The sequence below is a fragment of the Lemur catta genome, chromosome 2, assembly GCF_020740605.2.
Source record: "Lemur catta isolate mLemCat1 chromosome 2, mLemCat1.pri, whole genome shotgun sequence".
In the NCBI taxonomy this organism is placed as follows: domain Eukaryota; kingdom Metazoa; phylum Chordata; class Mammalia; order Primates; family Lemuridae; genus Lemur; species Lemur catta.
Window position 1 is genome coordinate 134,274,626 of NC_059129.1, and position 20,434 is coordinate 134,295,059.

Genomic DNA, 20,434 nt, shown 5'->3' on the forward strand with positions numbered 1-20,434 from the left:
TCAGCCTAGCTCACAGCAACCTCAAATTCCTGGGCTCAAGCGATCCTCCTGCCTCAGCCTCCCGAGTAGCTGGCACTACTGGTATGTGCCACCATGCCCTGCTAATTTTTCTATATATTTTTTTAGCTGTCCATATAATTTCTTTCTATTTTTAGTAGAGACGGGGTCTCGCTCTTGCTCAGGCTGGTCTCGAACTCCTGAGCTCAAACAATCCGCTCGCCTCGGCCTCCCAGAGTTCTAGGATTACAGGCGTGAGCCACTGCGCTCGGCCCCCCCTTCTCTTTCAACTAATAAACATGTAAATATCGTATCCTCCACCCCCATTTAGCACCTGTTGATTCTTGCTTTGTCCAGTCTTTACCTTGATAATTGCAAAATTATGATTAGGTGATAGTTTCAACCACTGACTGTGAGTCAATCCTAGACTTCGAGTGGGTGGGTAGGATGTATGTATGCTTAACTTTTTTTTTTAAAGCATGACTATAACCGTGAATAAACTCTGCTTTTCACATTGAAATAGAATTTAAATTGCTGTCCACATTAGACATGCATCCATTTTTCCATCTAAGTGTGGGAGATGACATGTTGAAATACTTGTTCTTGTCATAAGTGGTACTCAATGAATTATAAAAAGTTGTAGTGATTTATGGAAAATAAGAATGTTTATGTTTTGCAAGTGTGTGGAATTGACTTTTCTTTCAGAAAGACAAACTTTGTATTTTGTTCCTTTTTAGTACATTGACTCTTTAAGTGCTTCCCAGTGAGCCTTTGGCCCTCCAGAGATGCCACACACCTGCTGAATGACACTGGCCAAGTCATATGACCAGTTTTAGAGCAGTTTTAGGTTCACACCAAAATTGAGCAGAAGGTACTGAGATTTCTCATATATCCTTGCACTCGCATATGCAAAGCCTCCCTCATTATCTACATCAGCTACCACCAGGGGTACGTTTGTTACAGTTGATGAACCTACACTGACACATCACTATCATACCAAATCCATAGTTCACATTGGGACTCACTCTTGGTGTTGTACATTCTGTGGGTTTGGACAAGTACATAATGACATATGTCTACCGTTACGGTATCATACAAAGTAATTTCATTGCCCTAAAAATCCTCTGTGTACCTCCTACTCATCCCTACCTCTGCCCAACCCCTGGTGACCACTGACCTTTTTACTGTCTCCTTAGTTTTGCCTTTTTTCAGAATATCATATAGCTGGAATCATACAGTATGTAGCCTTTTCGGGTTGGCTTTTTTCACTTAGTGATACTCATTTAAGTTCCCTCCATGTCTTTTCATGGCTTGATAGCTCATTTCTTTTCAGCTCTGAATAATATTCCATTGTCTGCATGTACCCCAGTTTATCCACTCACCTACTGAAGGATATCTTGGTTGCTTCCAGGTTTTAGCAATTAGGAGTAAAGCCGAGATAAACATCCGTGTGCAGTTTTTTTGTGTGTGTGGATGTAAGTTTTCAGTTCATTTCGGTGAATACCAAGGAGCAAGATTGCCGGATCCTATGGTAAGACTATGTTTAGTATTGAAAGAAACCGCCAGACTGACCTCCGAAGTGGCTGTACCATTTTGCATCCTCACCTATGACCATTTTTGAAATTAGTATATATTCCCTTGTAAACCAGGGAGGGACCACGTGAGCTCTTCCTTGAAGCTGTAAGGCTCTGTTGCTGTGATAGATAGTTTTCTTTTTTTTTTTTTTTTTTTGAGACGGAGTCTCACTCTCTTGCCTGGGCTAGAGTGCCGTGGCGTCAGCCTAGCTCACAGCAACCTCAAACTCCCGGGCTTAAGCGATCCTCCTGCCTCAGCCTCCCCAGTAGCTGGGACTACAGGCATGCGCCACCATGCCCGGCTAATTTCTTTCTATTTTTAGTAGAGATGGGGTCTCGCTCTTGCTCAGGCTGGTCCGGAACTCCTGAGCTCAAGCGATCCTCCCGCCTCGGCCTCCCAGAGTGCTGGCATTGCAGGCGCCAGCCAACAGATAGCATTTGACGGCTCACGTCCCCAGTTCTTGACTTAGTACTCAAGAACTTAAAGCTTTTACGGCTGCGCCCAGCGCGGGTTTCAGAGCCTGCTGCTTGCGGGGAGGGTAGTAGCGGCGGCTCCTGCGCCAGCAGCAATTTGGTGGTCGTGTGGCCAGGGTGGTCTTCGGCCTCGAGTGTGTCTGGGCTTGAGCCTGGGTGGGCTGATGCGCGGCCCCCGCGGCGGCTTCCCTGGGGCGCGAGGCGGCCCGGTCCTCTGTGACGCGCGCGGCGGCCCCCAGGGGGCGCCCTCGTCAGCGGCAGCCCCGGCGTCCGGCCGCCGTCTGCGTCCCGCGATGGGGCAGCGGCGAGGGGCGGGCCGGGCCTCGCGGGCCTCTGTCGGGCTGCCCCTGCCGGCCGGCGGCGCGCGCCATGCCCTGGTGGAGCAACCTGTGCTGTGAGTAGGGCGCCCCCCAGCGGCCGTCCGCCCCGGGGCCCTGGCAGGCGCGGGAGCCCGAGACCAACCGAGTGCCCTTTAGTGCCGGCCGGAGGTGGGCGTGTGGGTTTCCCAGCCTTCTTCCTCCCCGTCCCTTTCTTGGAGAAGTCTTCCTGCCGGCGGCAGCGCGCCGGGAGCGGTCAGGAAGCCCGGCGCCCATTGCATGCCGGCCAGGGCTGCAGAACTGCCCGCGGCACCTGCTCTTGTCCTATGCTACGTGGGCCCAAACCCTCCACTCTCACAGCCTATTCTAACCGGGGATGAGATGGAAACAGATTTTAACACATCTGCAGCCCCAGGGATGCCCCAGGGCGGGCTTCACTTCTGCCAGGCAGAGGACACGGCCCAAAGGTGGGTGGGGTGGGGTAGAACAGAGATGGCCGTGGGCTGCAGTCACCTGGCCAGGTGGGCGGGAGGGAAGGCTTCAATAAATCACTAGGACTTAGCAAAGGCTGGAAACTTGTCCTGGGCGGGGGTACTGGAGGTTAGCAAAGAGTGGGATGCGGAACCGGATGGAACAGTTTCCATCCGGATGGAACAGCTGCTTGGGCTGTGACATGCAGAATGTGTCCCCAAGTAGCAGGGGAGGATCTAGGCTTCTGCGCAGGCTCCAAGCCCGGTGGGTGGCCACGGGATGATGGCACGAGGCTTGGGGGCTGGATACAATCTCCAACGTGCAGGTGCGCGAGATTAAACGGTCTGGCTGGCCAGGGCAGGTAGTTCAGAAAACCATCCTCTAGGCCCGGGAGCCATTACGATGTCTGACCGCTTGGTGATGTGAAAGAAGCCTGCGTTTTAGGAAGCGGGGCCTCCCTGTGAGGTCTGTGCAGGTCGCCCTCGGCGCAGAAGGCAAGTGGAGGCGGCAATCAGGGCTTAGCTTGGTGTGTCCAGGCCAGAAAATTGTTCTGACAAGAGTAGCTCTGAGGATTAATAAGGTGAAACGAGACTACAGAGCAGTTGGCTAGTTGCAATTTTAAAATTTCTTATGTACTTTTTTATGCGTTCAGCTTATGTATCACTTACTCTATATAAAAAGAACATCTGAATATTGGTAAGCTATACCAAACTATCAATAGCTGTGTTGTTCTGCCTGTTGGCAGCTGTTCATCATCTTTATCTCCCTAGTTTTGACTGTAAACATTCTAATCCTCCCAGAATTAACAGAAAAAAGTGTTTCAAATTGAAACATAGATTTAGGAGCATGGAGGGAAAACAGAGAGGGAAAATGGTGTGTGTGACACCTGCGTCCTCCCATGTTAGCAAAGTGTCTCTGCATTTTCTGATTCCAGAGAGGCTGATGAGTGTTTTTATCACATGCTTGCAGGCAGGATATTTCATTTATATTTGTATTCAGTATTAGTGAAACCATACCAGGATAGAGTTTGTTACAGGAGTTTGACTTTTTTCTCTACTATATTTCCAATGGTGGTATTCAACTTTTTTAAAAAAGAAGGTTACATCTCTTGTGTTGCATTAGAAATGTTTGCGGAAAGTTCTCTTGAGCGTGCCTTTATAATTGGGAAAAATTTTAAGAAATAGTTCATGGAAATGCACTTAAAGAAATCTTTAGGTTTAAGAAGTAACTTCATCATAGTGTTGGTTTATAATAGGAACAAATGGAAACCTAAAGCATTTTCTTCTTATTTCAGAAGATTGTACATGGTTTTTACAAATAATGAGTATAGGCCTGGTGTGGTGGCTCACACCTGTAATCCTAGCACTCTGGGAGGCCGAGGTGGATGGATCATTTGAGCTCAGGGGTTCTAGACAAGCCTGAGCAAGAGCGAGACCCTGCCTCTACTAAAAAAAGAGAAAGAAATTAGCTGGACAACTTAAAATATATGGAAAAAATTAGCCAAGCATGGTGGTGCATGCCTGTAGTCCCAGCTACTTGGGAGGCTGAGGCAGGAGGATTGCCTGAGCCTAGGATTTGAGGTTGCTGTGAGCTAGGCTGACGCCACCGCACTCTAGCCCAGGCAACAGAGTGAGACTCTGTCTCAAAAAAGAAAAAAAAAAGGTAAAAAAATATATAATGAATATATATAAGATCTAAAAATGTAGAAAAGGGTTAAAGATACTCTGGGTGGCCTAATCATATAGATGTCAGAATTTTTTTTCTCTTTGACTATTTGCCTCAATGTTTAATGTGGGTAGTAATTTTTCTTTATTATTTACAAAGTCTAACATTGGTCACAAATGTGTATTTTATAATTTTTTTTTAAAAGAAAGGAAAATCCTCTAGGAGATGTGCTTTAGATCAAAATAATGAGATTCTTGGTTTTCCTGTAAACCTTCTTCTCTATCTGAAATACTCAATTCTCAGGGTTTTTTGTTTCTTTTTGTTTTTAATGCTACCCTAGATGCTGATGTCAGAATAAATGAACATTGACTCATTACCAAAGCTGTTACAGAAAAAGGCAGAGTCTATGACATTGTCACCAAAGCAAAGGCCCTTCCTGACTCTCTGAGGAATGAGAGACCTAGATCATCTACAGATTTCATCCATGAATATCCAAAAATCTAGTAATATTTGAATAGAAAAAGTAAGAGGAAAAAAAAAAAAAAAGAACTTCAGGTTAATGTCCAGCATAACAGAGTATAAGGCACATTGAGATAGGACTTTGCATGCCACGCTCAGGTCCTGCCTTGGTGTGGTACCTTAGACATGTTTTCACTTAACTTTCTGGGCTTCTGCTTTAAAATAAAACCTCATAAATAGTACACTGGAAGTTTGTATACATAGATTTATAACATTTCACATGGATTTGTAATATTTCATCAATATGAAAATAAAATTTTTTTCATGGAGTAATAAGATTACAACTGAAGGAATTTATGGATTTGGGGAAGCATATGTTTTCGGTATTTCCAAATATTTTTAAATTTCAAATATTTATTACTGTGTTCTAAGTATTGGGGTAGGTACTAGTTACAATTATTAACCTTGAATTTCTGCTGAGAACATTAAGTATATTTTTACAGTTTTCATTAAGACCTTTTTGGTGTCAATTTTAATTGAACTTTTTGTTTATTACAGAAAGCAGTATATGTCTTATATAGAAAATTAGAAAATTCAGACAAGCAAAACTAAAATATATGACATTTTCATCATATATGAAGGGAGTGTATGTGTTTTTGTGTGTGTGTGTGTGTGTGTGTGTGTGAGAGAGAGAGAGAGAGAGAGAGAGAAAGAATGGTTTTAAGCCAAAAGGTCATTGTATATATTATTTGGTAATTGGCTTTCTTTAGGTAAAATCTCTATCCTTTTATTTCAGTAAAAATCCATCTCATCTAATCCTAAACCATACTCAGATTTTCCCAAGAAGACCCAGAAACATCCTTTAGCCGGTTTGGCCTAACGAATATCCAATTCAGGACCATGCCGGGTATCTCTCCCCTTCCCCCTATTAAATTGTGCTTTTTACCTTCAATGATTTTTAAAATTTAAAACCTACAGAAAAATATAATGAACACCCATGTACACTAGACCTAATTCACCAATTATGGATATTTTACCACATTCTCCTTCTCCTTCCTCTCCTTAAACTATTTGAAAGTTACTTGCAGACAGTCCTTTTGTATTTTTGTTTGATTTTTGTCCTTCGTGACATTGACATTTGAGGCCAGGCTAGTTGTTTTGCAGAACGTCCTTCGTTGTGGATTTGTCTGATTGTTCCCCTCATGATTAAATTCTGTTAAACATTTTTGTCAGGAATACTATGGAGGTGATGTATTGTCCTTCTCAGGGTCTCATGTCAGGAAGCACGATGACATTTGTCCCATTACTGAGGATGTTAATTAACTTTGATCACTTGGCTTAGGTGGTACTTGCCAGATTTCTTCATTGTCAAGGTACTTTTTTTTTTGAAATTAAGTAATTTGTGTGTTGACACTCTAACAGTGTATGTTTCCTGACAACTGTTCATCCAGTGGTTTTAGTGTTTCATGATCCTTGACTGAATGAGCTATTACAATGGTGTTTGTAAATTGTGATTTTCTAAATCTAAAATTCTAAAGAGAATGACTTTAAGGATCAAAGTGGAAATTATATGTATGTTTATTGACATTTTTTCATAAAGAAGTGCTCCCTGATTACTTTTTTTTAGTATCACTCTCAATTCATGGATTCTTTTTTTATTCAATGTGTTGTAAACCATCAATGTCATTATTTCTTATGCTTCAAAGTTTGGCCAGTAGGAGCCCTTCAAGCTGGCTCTTGTGCCCTTTTGACATAGCTCTATCAGCTATTGAGCACCTCCTTTCTGTCAAAACAAAATGTTCCTCATGCTTTCTGAGACTCAGCCTGGAATTTCTCCAAGGAGCTCTAGTCCCTTTTTGGGGCCTGTTGAGATCAGTCTAGTTATCACATAGAATGTCCCCTCCTTTAGATGTGTATGGATACTTGTTTGTGTTGTTATTTAGTTTATTCCCCTAACCCTATATTTCTCATAAAGTGGAAGTTTGTTTAAAACTAGATTCTAGTTTAAAATTGTGAGTGTGATGTGTTGATGGCATTTTACATTGCACCAGAAGATACACTGTCTGGTTGACTCTCCCTTAGGGATGCTATAGCTACTTATGTGTAATTTTCTTTTTTTTGGTAACTAATTTTTTGATAGTTGAGTTTGTTAACTTTTCCTTTAACAGGGAACAGAAAGAACAGAGTAGTACCTTTGAGCCTAAATTTTTATTTATTTTATTAATTTATTTTTGTGTGTGTGACAGGGTCTCACTCTGCCGCCTGGGCAGGAGTGCGGTAGTGTCATCATAGCTCACTGCAGCCTGGAACTCCTGGGCTCAAGTGATCCTCCTGTCTCAGCCTCCCAAGTAGCTGGGACTACAGGCATGTGCCATCATGCCTGGCTAATTTTGAAAATTTTTTGTAGAGTCAGGGTCAGGGTCTCACAGTGTTGCTCAGGCTAGTCTCAAACTCCTGGCCTCAAGCAATCCTCCCACTTTGGCCTCCCAAAGTGCAGGGATTATAGGTGTGAGCCACTGCCACTGAATTTTTAAAAGTCATTTGAAAGAAGTAGACATTGCCTAATCTATTAAGATTTACAAATACCTGTAAGACCTGGAATGGCCTGACATTAAAGAAAGTATTAAGGCCGGGCGCGGTGGCTCACGCCTGTAATCCTAGCACTCTGGGAGGCCGAGACAGGTGGATTGCTCAAGGTCAGGAGTTCGAGACCAGCCTCAGCAAGAGCGAGGCCCCATCTCTACTAAAAATAGAAAGAAATTATCTGGCCAACTAAAATATATATATAGAAAAAATTAGCCGGGCATGGTGGCACATGCCTGTAGTCCCAGCTACTCGGGAGGCTGAGGCAGGAGGATCGCTTAAGCCCAGGAGTCTGAGGTTGCTGTGAGCTAGGCTGATGCCACGGCACTCACTCTAGCCCGGGCAACACAGTTAGACTATGTCTCAAACAAAAAAAAAAAAAAAAGAAAGTATTAATTATTAATTGGTCATGTTTTGTAAATATTTAATTTTCTTGAATTGTAATCATTTTTTCCCCTTCTCCTCTCCCCGCTTTTGTTAATAGTTGGACAGAGGGACACTGAAGATGTGAGTGAGAGAGACTCCAATAAAGAGATGGCGGCTAACTCGGCGGTGGTTCCTGACATCACAAGTGATGGGCAGGAGATGTCTGAAATAATTGAGCAGGTTCCTTCTTCAGAAAGCAATTTAGAAGAGTTAACACAACCCACTGAGTCCCAGGCTAATGATGTCGGATTTAAGAAGGTGTTTAAGTTTGTGGGCCTTAAATTCACTGTGAAAAAGGATAAGAGCGAGAAGTCCGACACTGTGCAACTACTCACTGTCAAGAAGGAGGAAGGCGAGGGAGCGGCAGGGGCAGGCGACCACCCGGAGCCCAGCCGGGAGGCGGGGGAGGCCACCGCCAAAGACAGTGAACTCCAGCAGTCCACAGAGAAACCCGAAGAGGCCCTCAAGCATGAGCAGAGCCACCCAGAAATTCCTCTTCAAGCTGACTCTGCCCAAGCAGCAGAGGAGGGCAAAGACGAGGGAGAAGACAAACAGGAAAAAGAGCCCAGCAAGTCTCCGGAATCCCCGACCAGTCCGGTGACCAGCGAAACAGCATCGTCCTTCAAGAAATTCTTCACTCAAGGTTGGGCCGGCTGGCGAAAGAAGACCAGTTTCAGGAAGCCAAAGGAGGATGAGCTGGAAGCTTCAGAGAAGAAGGAACCAGAGCCAGAAAAAGCAGACACAGAGGACAAAGAAAAGGCAGAAGATAGCTCTGGGCAGCCCACCGCGTGTGACCAGCCGCCCCCACAGGAGCCCACGGGGGGTGTCCAGGAGGCCAGGTTATCGGCCGAGTATGAGAAAGTAGAGCTGCCCTCGGAAGACCAAGTCGGTGGCTTGCAGGCCTCTCCTGAAGAGAAACTCGCTCCATTAGCAACAGAAGTCTTTGATGACAAAGTAGAAGTCCATCAAGAAGTTGTTGCAGACGTCCACGTCAGCACTGCGGAGGAGGCAGAGGAGCAGAAAGCTGAGGTAGAAGAAATGGTGGAATCTTTGCCGCCTGAAAAATTAGTTGAAACAGATGTCGAACCTCAGGAAGCGGAACCTGCCAAGGACCTGGTAAAGACCAAAGAAGCCTATGCCCCCGGAGGGGACCACATCCAGGGACCTGAACTAAGTCCAGATGACAAAGTGTTGCCCAAACACCCTGAAGGTGTCGTGAGTGAGGTGGAAATGCTGTCCTCACAAGAGAGAATGAAGGTGCAGGGAAGTCCACTAAAGAAGCTGTTTACCAGCACTGGCTTAAAAAAGCTTTCTGGAAAGAAGCAGAAAGGGAAAAGAGGAGGAGGAGGAGATGAAGAGTCGGGGGAACACGGTCAACTTCCAATAGATTCTCCAGATAGCAATGATGAGCAGAAGGGCGAGAGCTCCGCTTCCTCCCCCGAGGAACCCGAGGAGATCACGTGCCTGGAGAAGGGCATGGCGGATGCGCACCAGGATGGGGAAGTCGAAGAAGGAACCACTTCTGACGGTGAAAAAAAGAGAGAGGGTGTTACTCCCTGGGCGTCTTTCAAAAAGATGGTGACGCCCAAGAAACGTGTCAGAAGGCCTTCCGAAAGTGACAAAGAAGATGAACTGGACAAGGTGAAGAGTGCCACCTTGTCTTCCACGGAGAGTGCAGCCTCTGAAATGCAAGAAGAAGTAAAAGGAAGCGCAGAAGAGCCAAAGCCGGAAGAACCAAAGCGCAAGGTGGACACGTCAGTATCTTGGGAAGCTTTAATTTGTGTGGGGTCATCCAAGAAAAGGGCAAGAAAAGGATCATCTTCTGATGAGGAAGGAGGACCAAAGACGGTGGGAGGAGACAGCCAGAAAGCAGAGGAGGCTGGAAAAGACAAAGAAACAGGAGCAGACGCTGTGCTTGCTAGTTCCCAAGAACACGATCCAGCGCGCGGAAGTTCCTCCCCTGAGCAAGCTGGAAGCCCTTCGGAAGGGGAGGGCGTTTCCACCTGGGAGTCGTTCAAAAGATTAGTCACCGCAAGAAAAAGATCAAAGTCAAAACTGGAAGAGAAAAACGAAGACTCTGCAACTGGGACTGGTGTAGAACATTCAGCTTCAGACGCTGAACCTGGGAAAGAAGAATCTTGGGTTTCAATTAAGAAGTTCATTCCTGGACGAAGGAAGAAAAGGCCAGATGGGAAACAAGAACAAGCTGTGATTGAAGACACGGGACCACCGGAGGTCAATGAAGATGATGCCGACGTCCCAGCCGTGGTACCCCTGTCTGAGTACGATGCTGTAGAAAGGGAGAAAATGGAAGCGCAGCAAGCCCAAAAAAGTGCCGAGAAGCCTGAGCAGATGGCAGCTGTTTGTGTGTGCGAGGAGCTCAGTCAGACTCCGGTTCACGCAGTGGCCGTGGCTGTGGTTGACGGGACGAGGGCAGTTACCAATGTTGAAGAGAGGTCTCCTTCTTGGATATCTGCTTCAGTGACAGAACCTCTTGAACAAGCAGAAGAAGATGAAGCCACATCATCAGCTAGGGAGGTATCTGAAAGAGAAGTGATTGCAGAAGAAACCCCCACGGTTACCAAACCTGTGCCGGAGAACAGGGATGCCCGTGACAACACGATCGTCAGTGAGGTGCAATTAACTTCTGAAGATGTGCCAGCTGCAGAAACGACAGAGGCGTTTTGTGCTGAAGAAGCAACTGAAGCATCTGGTGCTGAAGAGACCACAGAAATGGTGTCAGCAGTTTCCCAGTTAACCGACTCCCCAGACACCACAGAGGAAGCCACACCGGTGCAGGAGGTGGAAGGTGGCGTGCTAGACGTGGAAGAGCAGGAGAGGCGGACTCAAGAGATCCTACAGGCGGTTGCAGAAAAAGTGAAAGAGGAATCCCAGCTGCATGGCACCAGTGGGCCAGAAGGCACAGTTCAGACCATGCAGAGAGTAGAATCAGAGCCGCCAGAGAAGCTGGAAGAAGCGGAAGAGGGTCCAAAGAGAGATACGGATGTTGTGTTGCAAGTACATGGACAACAGACTAAAACTGAGCATTTTACACAGGGGAAGGTCATGGTACAAGCCACCCCAGAAAGCTCTGAAGAAGCTCCTCAAGTCACAGAGAGTGTAGAGTCCAGTGAGCTTATAACCACTTGTCAAGCTGAAACCTTAGCTGGGGTCAAGTCACAGGAGATCACAGTGGAACAGGCTATCCCCCCTGACTCGGTTGAAACCCATACAGACAGTGAGACCAATGGAAGCACCCCCGTAGCAGACATTGAAGCTCTAGATACAACACAGCAAGACAAGATTGTGGAAATCCATACAGATAATGAGGTCGCATCTGGTCCCCAGTCAGCAGTCACAGAGGCAGAGTCAGTTCCTGCTCAGAAAGAGAAGCTTCCAGCACCTTCTAGTTTTCAATCCCAGGAAGAAAATGAAGAGCAATCAAAAGTGAAAGATGTCCCAGAACATCCAGATAAAGCGCCCTCAGTGGAAACCGTACCCATTCTGTCGAAGACTGAGGTGATTCAAGAGGCCGGCCGGTGTGCCGATGAAGAAACCAAAGACATACCATCTGTCGAAGGACTTGAAGTGTCTGTAGACACAGATGCACCAGTCAGTCAGGACAAGGTCACTGAAGTTGCCCCTAAAAGCGAAGTCACGACAGAAGCTGAATGTCAAAAGAATGGTAATATTGAAATCCAGAGTCCTACTAAGTCTCCTCCATCCCCAGTGGAGAGAGAGGTGGTAGTTCAAGTAGAAAGGGAAAAAATCAAAGAAGAGCCAGCCCAAGTGAGTGAAGAGAAACTTGAGCAAGAAACAGGTGTTACTGTATCTGACAAGCTCAGCAGGCAACTGGTTCAGACAGTTAACGTGACCATCATAGACAGGGAGAAGGAAGTTAGCAGTTTGGAAGGCAGCCCTCCTCCTTGCCCAGGTCAAGAGGAGGCAGTGTGCACAGAAGTTCAAGTTCAGAGCTCCGAGGCATCATTATTAGCTCTAACAGCTGCAGTAGTGGAGGAGAAGGTCTTAGGAGAAGCTGTCAAAATTTTAGAGACAGGTGAAACTTTGGAGTCTGCAGGTGCACATTTATTACTGGAAGAGAAACCTTCTGAAAAAGATGAAGACTTTACAGCTCAGCCGGGAGAAGAGGCCGAGCCCACAGGGCCCGAGTCTCAGGCAGAATCAGTACCAGTACCAGCATCCGCCACTTGCGAAAAAGCCTTCTGTTCTGTCCTGGAAGGAGAGAAGACCCCATCACAGAAATGGAAGTCAGATGAAGTCAGTGAGCAGGTTGTTCATCAGGAAGTGAAAGTGAGTGTAGCAAGAGAGGAAGACGTAAAGGCTGACAGTGAGATTTTGGAATTTGAGACTGAGAGCAGTAAACTCGTCCAAAGCATAATTCAGACCGCTGTTGACCAGTTCGTACGTACAGAAGAAACAACCACCGAAGTGTTTACATCCGATTTACAAACACAGGCCCACGCGGTAAAAGCGGACAGTCAGGCGGCTGGACAGAAAACGGAGACAGAAGACAGTGAAGGTGAGGTCTCCGCACCTGAAATACCAATGGTCGCAGCCAAAGAGGAGCCAGAGCTAACCGCCGCGGGACAGGTCCATTCTGAGATATCCAAAGATGTGAGTGAAGCTTCAGAAAAGATCATTGAGGTAGAAAGTTCCAGTGTAAATGACCAACAGCTTGAAGAGATCATTCTGCCACCCGAGGAAGAGGGAGATGGAACTGGAAGACAGTCTGTGCCAGAAGGCGATGGTGGTGCCATGTTAGGAGAAAGAATAGAAAAGTCACAATCTGAATCCAAAGAAGATGAAGAAGGTGATGCTGTCGATTACCCTGAGAGCCAGGACTCAGCCCTGGCCGATGCTCATGCCTCAGGAGGCTTAACCAAAGAGTCCCCGGATACAAATGGACCAAAACGAAAAGAGAAGGAAGATGCCCAGGAAGTAGAAGTTCCGGAAGGAAGAGTGCACAGTGAGTCAGATAAAGAGATCAGAACCCAAACACAGGAGGAGATACGGAAAGAAGAGAGGGAACGAGCAAAGTCAGAACTTACGGAATCCTAAAACATCATGTAAGTAACATGTTTTTCCTCTTTGATGCCATTAGATGACAAGTTTATTATAAAGGAATCAGGAGTTCAAATAATTATGATTTTATGCAGAACCTTCAGTTGGGGAAATAACTATCAACTAGACTAAAAGACCTAGGACAGTTTCTATTTTGTCATTGAAATGCTATTTAATCTTATTGATGTTACAAAAATAATGGCTTTGTTTTACCTCTACTAGGACAGCGTTAGAAGAAAATAAAGGGGCATATGTGTGTGCATGTGTGTATGTTTGGCTCAAATACATAAGAGACACATTGTGCTCACTCAGCATCATACCCATACACATAGTTTGTTGGGGTTTTTTTTTTTTTTAAATATCAGACTGCTTAAAATATAGTTTATAGCTTTTTAGGAAAAATAGATTTTTTTCCCCAGCAGTAGTAACAAACATTTTTTGGAATTTTCCAATGCGTATGATGACTGGGTTAGAGAACCACAGCCCTAGTTTTGTGGCAGCATAGCATAGTTCAGTGTGGACCCTCACCGTCTTTTTTTTTTTTTTCTTTGAGAGGGGGTCACTCTGTCACCCAGGGCTAGCGTGCAGAGGTGTCGTCGTAGCTCACTGCAGCCTCCAACTCCTGGGCTCAAGCAATCTTCCTGCCTCACCTTCCAAGTAGTTGGGACTACAGGTGTGAGCCATTGTGCCCAGCTAATTTTTCTATTATTTGTAGAGATGTGCTCTTGCTCAGGCTGATCTCTAACTCCTAGCCTCAATCAGTCTTCCTGCCTCAGCCTCCAAAAGTGCTAGGATTACAGGTGTGAGCCACTGTGCCTGGCCAACATCTTTTTTTTTTTTTTTAATGGAGTTAAAGTATGGTATTATTGGGGTTCCCAGTAAATGCAGTTCATTTTCCCAACTATTCTGTTGTTAATAAATGAGGGAAGAAAAGGAAATTTTATTTATTCTGATTCTTACTCCTTCTACAGTTAAACTCATTGTCTGTTTGCAAGACCAGAATGTGAAGACAAGTAGTAGAAGAAAACGAATGCTGCTGCTGAGACCCAAGACCAGTATTTCAGAACTTGGAGCACTGGAGGGCAGGCACGTGAACTGAGCTTGTTTCTAGAGAGCCCCTGACAATCCTGAGGCTTCTTCAGGAGCTATAGCCGTATAACATTGCCTCTTTTCAAGACCACCCTACTATTCTATTCTCCCTCGATACCATATAATGTTTCTGATTTAAGGTTCTAAATTCCTAACCTGGAACTGGAGATGGAAATACCTAGTTCTGCTTCTCAAACTGGAGTATCATTCTTTATGTATTTATATGTATGTTTTACGTAATCCTCCTTGTGTATCTATTGTATATTTTTTTCTTAATATGGATATTAATGTTTATGGAAATGTGCAGGATAGTACATGTCATTTGTATCCTACAATATATGACGGGGCACGCAGCCATGGTGAAGCCTTGGGGAGCTTCAGAGCCTCAGTCATAACCTGTGAAACACAGAGCTTCCTAGAAATAACATTCCTGATCAGGAGGTACAGTTCTCATTGTAAAATTCAATAATGATTAGGTCCGTGTTTAGAAGCACTCTGAAATTGGTCACTTTCCTATTAGGCACAGTGTGCTAAAAATAGAAAGCATTTTTAAACATACAGAATGTTCCATTGTTACTGTGAAATTTTTCTTTCCAGCCCAGTGAAGGTTGGAAAGAAGTTTTTTCCAGTAGCAGACAGATTAACTTTTAAGTCTTTTCTCCTACTTGTTGGACGGTTGTTTAGACAGATGAGTGTGCTTAACCCTGAGGCAAAGTAGTGAAATGTTTTTCATGTTACAAAGAAAAGAATTGACTGTTGTTAAGTTTTTACTTGTACTCTTCTATGCTGGACCACATTCACATGCAGCATGATATAAGTCAGGTTCTTAACAAATGGTATTTTGATAGATACTGGATTGTGTCTGTGCCATATTTGTGCCCTTTCTTCTAAGAACAGTGTTGCGTATTATGTTCATTTGGATAAAGTGTGATTTGACGATGGATTTAAATAAAATATTTGCTTCACTTAGATTTGCTGTTTTTTTAGATACTAGGAATCCTGAGAACTATGTTTACTGCATTAGAATAAGATAATGACGGATAACCTGGAACTTTCCAATGTAGTCACTACAAGGAAACATCTCTCTACACTGGTTTGAGTTGGACGTTCAGAGGGAGTCAAAGCTGAGATGCTTTTGCTGAAATAAACCAGTAGCTTTTCAGGTTGATATTACTGGTACAATTTTACTGTCTGGTAATTCCTGAAAAAGTCAGTGTTCTGTGTTAGTATTTTTGGTTTCAAACAATGACAAATGTCTCTAGAGAGAAATTTTAAGGTAGCTTACTAGTAAAAAGGCCTTGCCTAAAATAAAAGGTGATCTTGGAAAATTTTTTAAATGTCGGAACGGTGAGTCATCCTAATACATGAAGAATTTGTCAGGCAGTTGCCACACACAGAACAGTCTGTCACTTGGCTACCGTAGAGTTCTACTTTTTTCGCATATAGAATTGGCCTGCCGTGTAGCTGCTTAAATTGTACTGAAACTCACCACTCCCATTTGAGAATTTAAATTTCAACTGCCAATTATGATTTTTAAAGCATAACATTCTAGAAAGCCTACTTCTGGCAGAGAGAAAATTTGCTGTTAAAATGTAAAGTGTTTTCTCTTATGTTAACAAACCTGACTGCATAAATAATTGGCCATGTTAGTAAGACACCTCATGATAACAGTGTATACAGGCTTGTAGTTGGAAAACATTTAATACCCTTTTAGGAGTTATTCTCCAATATATATAATAGCCACCTGTGCTTCATTATTAAACTTTAAAATTCCCAAGTTCGACAAACTTCTATTCTAAATCTTTTTTTTTTTCTTCTTTTGGCCCACTGAAACTTAAATCCAAGTGCTGCATTTAAGTTGAAGATCAGCTGAAAAGTATTGAGATGACAGCAATTTGTAAGGTGTTCATACCAACTGACTTCCTATGGCCGGAAGAAACTTTTTGCTGTTTTGAACAGATTGAAGATTTGTGTAGTTTGTAGAAAACGGATTTTTTTTTGTTGTTGTTAAATTCCATCCTGCCACTTCATTCTGTGTGTCTTTTCTTACCACCTGTGACTGGGTGATTCTGGCCATCACAAGGGGGGTTTTCAGTGGTAGCTGTTTCATGACGGTGCTTTGCATGCTAACCTCTGGATGTGCCCCCGGATTACTTCTGCACAAGCTCTGTGTCTATGTTCGCTGAGCAACCTTGTTTTATTAACAAGAGGAACACCGGCAGTAGCATGAAATGCAATTGTTTTCATAATTCTAAAGCAGCTGTTAACTTATGAAGTACATAATTACCAAATGTAAACTGCAAGAGTTGGAGCAAGTGCCTAAATTTTGCTATTTTTGGCATTACTGTGGAGCCATGTACAGTAGAAAGCAATGCAAGACTTATAAACTCATGCCACTTCTTGTAATTGAGGAATATAAAATGTTCCCCCTCAGGTTATTTTGCTTCTGGTACCCATGAGTTGCCTCTCTCTGTACATAGATATGTTGTTCCAGTACTTTCCTCCAATGTTTGGATCTACAGATAGTCAAGGGCTGGAAATTTTAGCTTGGAGTTTAGCAGTTACCTCTGATCCGAAACAATATTTGGATTCCCTAGTTCTGTTTGGGGGCAAATTTTCATATATCTAAATAAAATGCAATGTAATTAAATGCCATGGATTTTCTTTCTATAGTTTCATCTTGATTCAGTTTTGATTACTTTTCCCTTTACTGTTGTGATAGTCATCACACATACAAGCTGTACTCTTAACTACTTAGCTGTCCTTTGTGACTCAGTCCACGGAGTATCGTGAGAGTTTGGAATGCGTGTGTCTGGGATAGGTGTGAATGCATAACAATCTCTATCTGTGATTCTCAACATTTTTGGGTTGGGATTCTCTCTCTTTAATCAGAACCTCATTAATCCTCTGGCTGGCCTCTAACTCCCCAAAATAAACACAGTTTTATGTATGGTTTTTGGATAGTCATACAAACCTCCAATAACCAGAACCAGATTTAGAACCTCTTTCTCCAAGGAAATGGACACGGATTCCAGATAGAGTTCAGAATCTGAACACAAAACCAGTATCATGTAAGTCCAAATCTACATGACTATGCATTCTGACGGGTTTCTGGAAATGGATCTGCTGGACACAGCAGACCTGGTACAATTTTTGTATAAACGCAAGTTTCCCCTTACTAACAAATTCCTTACTGTCTCCAGCCTATATCTTTGGAATGAGGAAAATAATCTGGGCCCTTTTATATGTGAGAAAGCTGAGACTTTTAAGTGATAACACAGATTTTGACTAAGGTGACCACAACTTAGGGATAGAATGGTGGTGAAAATAATCACTTTTTTTTTTTTTTAGTGCAGCCACAGCTTAGAACTCATCCCCCTTTTTTGATATCTAAACATAACAGGCATTTTGCAAGGCGCAGTGGCACCTGCCTGCAGTCCCAGCTCCTGGGGGAGGCTGAGGCTTGAGCCCAGTGAACTATGACCAGGCCACTGCACTCCAGCCTAGGGGTCAAAGCGAGACCCCCATCTATAAATAAATACATAAAAATAAACAAGTAAAAGCTATAAAGGAATTGCTTATTAGCAGAATAAAGAAGTTAAGGAGTAAAAGAGTTTTTCCTTCCTTCTCTCTTCCCCCGAATTGCTTCTAATCTCATAGAAATGCTTGCATATTTGGGAAAATATTTTTTCTTTGTGATATAATTTGGACAAACCTAGGTCTAAAGCCAAACACAAAAAGTAGGCCAGAGGAGCAAGAAAAGCCATGCCTTACATTTTTTGCCCTTGTGCTTGCCTTTTTGCTGAATTGAAGGCTTGTCAATTGCACGAGACTTGTCAGTTACCAAGTCTTAGTCAAACCTTGTGTGTTGGGTGTTAATAAAATCAGGAGTAGCTAGAAAAAGCATTGCTTTTTGAATGAGCCACATAGGGGTTTGAATCCTGGCTGTGTTTATATTAGGCTGGGTCACCTCAGAAAAGTTACTTAACCTCTCTGGGTCTCAGTTTTCTCATATAAAAAAACTGAAGACATGTCTGACAGGATTGTCAGGAGTAGTTAATGAAAGTATGTAGTAGGCAGACACCCAGTTTAGGATCTGCCTTCACTCCCACTCCTTTCAGTAGACGGTGCGTTCTTCACAGGGATCCATGTCCCCCCAAATCAGGAATTGCAGCAGGGTAGGTGTTGTGCATTTTCCAGAGAATAGCAGAAGTTTGATTTGTGAACTTAGTAACAGTTCTTTATGTTCGAAAATATTTTGATCTGCCCGAGGAGACTGAAACCAAAGAATATTATTTCATTCTGGTCCATTTTTTCCACACTAAAAACTGCCACAGTCTAACTTTTTATCTTATTTAGAGATCTGCTAACAGTTTAGTTGATATTCTTACAGTTGTGTTTAAGGAGCTAGTTCTAGAGAGGCAGGCTAATTGATCTGTATCTTAAGATAATTAACTTTTTACTTGCTTAGAGATTTCTAAGCCTAAATCCTATTTACCTGCAAATGATGTATAGCAATCCTTCGTTCTAGACCTAAATGGGGGACTAAAAGCAAAATGCCATTTAAATATTTGGAGAGTTCTGCAATTGTCATGAAAATGCAAATGTCAACTTAGTTACATTCCGTTACAATAAACTACACTCCACCTACAAATAATTTTGCCGTAGAATTCACTTATGGTGAACAGTGAGGAGGGCTTTCCCTTCCCCATATCTCCAGCCAGGTTGCTGGAGGTAACACGTGTGTACCACCCTCCCCAAGAATCCCTCTAAGTGCCTGTATCTTCTTAAATGTAGCAATGTAGTGTTTTACCTGAAATGCGTGACTGCAGCCTGAAATTTTGAACTGAAGGGTTCGGTTTTGGATGCCTCAGCTCTTTCCTTCTCTTGCAAGGCGAAATTTCAAAGGCAACAATGGCTACCACCTGTAACAAAGAGAAGGTTGGGGTCTACATCATTATCCAAAGCTATCTTTTAAAGGCAAAGCTTTCTTTCCATTAAAGCCGAATTTCCTATGAGGAAATTAGACAGCACTTTAGAAAATCTATTTTTTAGCAACATCTGTTGAATGAGTGAGTCACTTTTATTTATTTATTTTTAATTTTTTTCAGAGATGAGGTCTTGCTCTGGCACCCAGGCAGGAGTGCAGTGGTGTGGTCATAGGTAACTGTAACCTTGAACTCCTGGGCTCAAGTGATAGATCCTCCTGCCTCAGCCTAGTAGCTAGGACTACAGGCTTTCACTACCACAATCAGCAAATTTTTCTTATTTTTTTTTGTATATGTTGCCCTGACTGGTCTTGCTATGTTGCCCAGACTGGTCTCCAACTCCTGGGCTCAAGTGATCCTCCCACCTTGGCCTCCCAAAGTGTTGGGATTACAGGCATGAGCCACTTTTTATTGTTTTCCCAATGAAAGGAAAACACCAGTGGTGTTAACAAGGGCTAGAACCAGAAGGACAACTCAAATTAATTCTGAAGCTTACATGTTTGGATTGCTTATACCATCAACTGAAATTTCCAAAGCTTATTTAAACTGGTACCATCAAAAACTCAGAACAAATTGTTAAATTTATAACCTTTCTGGTTAATAGGCACCGAGCATTCCAAGGTGGGGTGGCTGGGCTTCAGTATCTACACTCAGCTCTTCTCTGTTTTGGGAGGGAGCTGGAGTTCAGCACGTCTCCCCCGGTGGTGGAGGTGGCCACAAGCTGACAGCAGAAGCCCCTACGCCCATACATAACTAGGAGATGAACACAACGTCTGCCCTTCCCCCTCCACCAACTTGCGGGAGCAGAAGTGGGGCTGGCTGGCATGCTGCCCTCACTGACCATCGTCTTGTGATTCCCATGACTTTCTGATCCCCAAGACCCTGCCCTTTGGCTACATCTCCTGTCCCTTCAAGGCTGTGTGGTGTGGCATGGAGTGCTGCAGAGGCACACCCTGACTTACCCTTTCAGAGACATTCAGAGGAGTCAACTTGGCACGCACAAGGCTCTCATTTAAGTTGGGAGATGTGAATCTAGTTTTTTAAAAAAGATGACACCAGTGGAAACCACTCAATATTTAATAATCAAGGTTTATATCGCACTTTGAATTTGTGTCATTTTTAGGCAAACATCTCTTGGCCTCCCATTTGTTCCTGGTAAAAGAAATTTGGGTAAGATGATCTCTAGAGGCATTCCTGGTCAAACTTTGTTCACAGTATCTTCACAGAGCGTTCACTCATTTGATTCTCACAATCTGATGACCCAATGTGGTTATAAACATCTTCATTTTACAAATGTGGAAAATGCCAC

General features: G+C 43.6%; 1 protein-coding gene across 2 annotated transcripts in view; it reads left to right on the forward strand.

Moving 5' to 3' along the window:
- Window positions 1–16,787, forward strand: part of AKAP12 (A-kinase anchoring protein 12) — an 88,316-nt gene extending 71,529 nt beyond the window's left edge. For both annotated transcript variants that reach the window (XM_045544571.1, XM_045544572.1), the window contains 2 exons: window positions 8,025–13,053; window positions 14,020–16,787. In XM_045544571.1, the coding sequence (XP_045400527.1) occupies window positions 8,025–13,045 (5,021 nt within the window). In that variant the 3' untranslated portion in view covers window positions 13,046–13,053; window positions 14,020–16,787. The remainder of the gene's footprint in view (window positions 1–8,024; window positions 13,054–14,019) is intronic.
- Window positions 16,788–20,434: the final 3,647 nt, after the last annotated feature.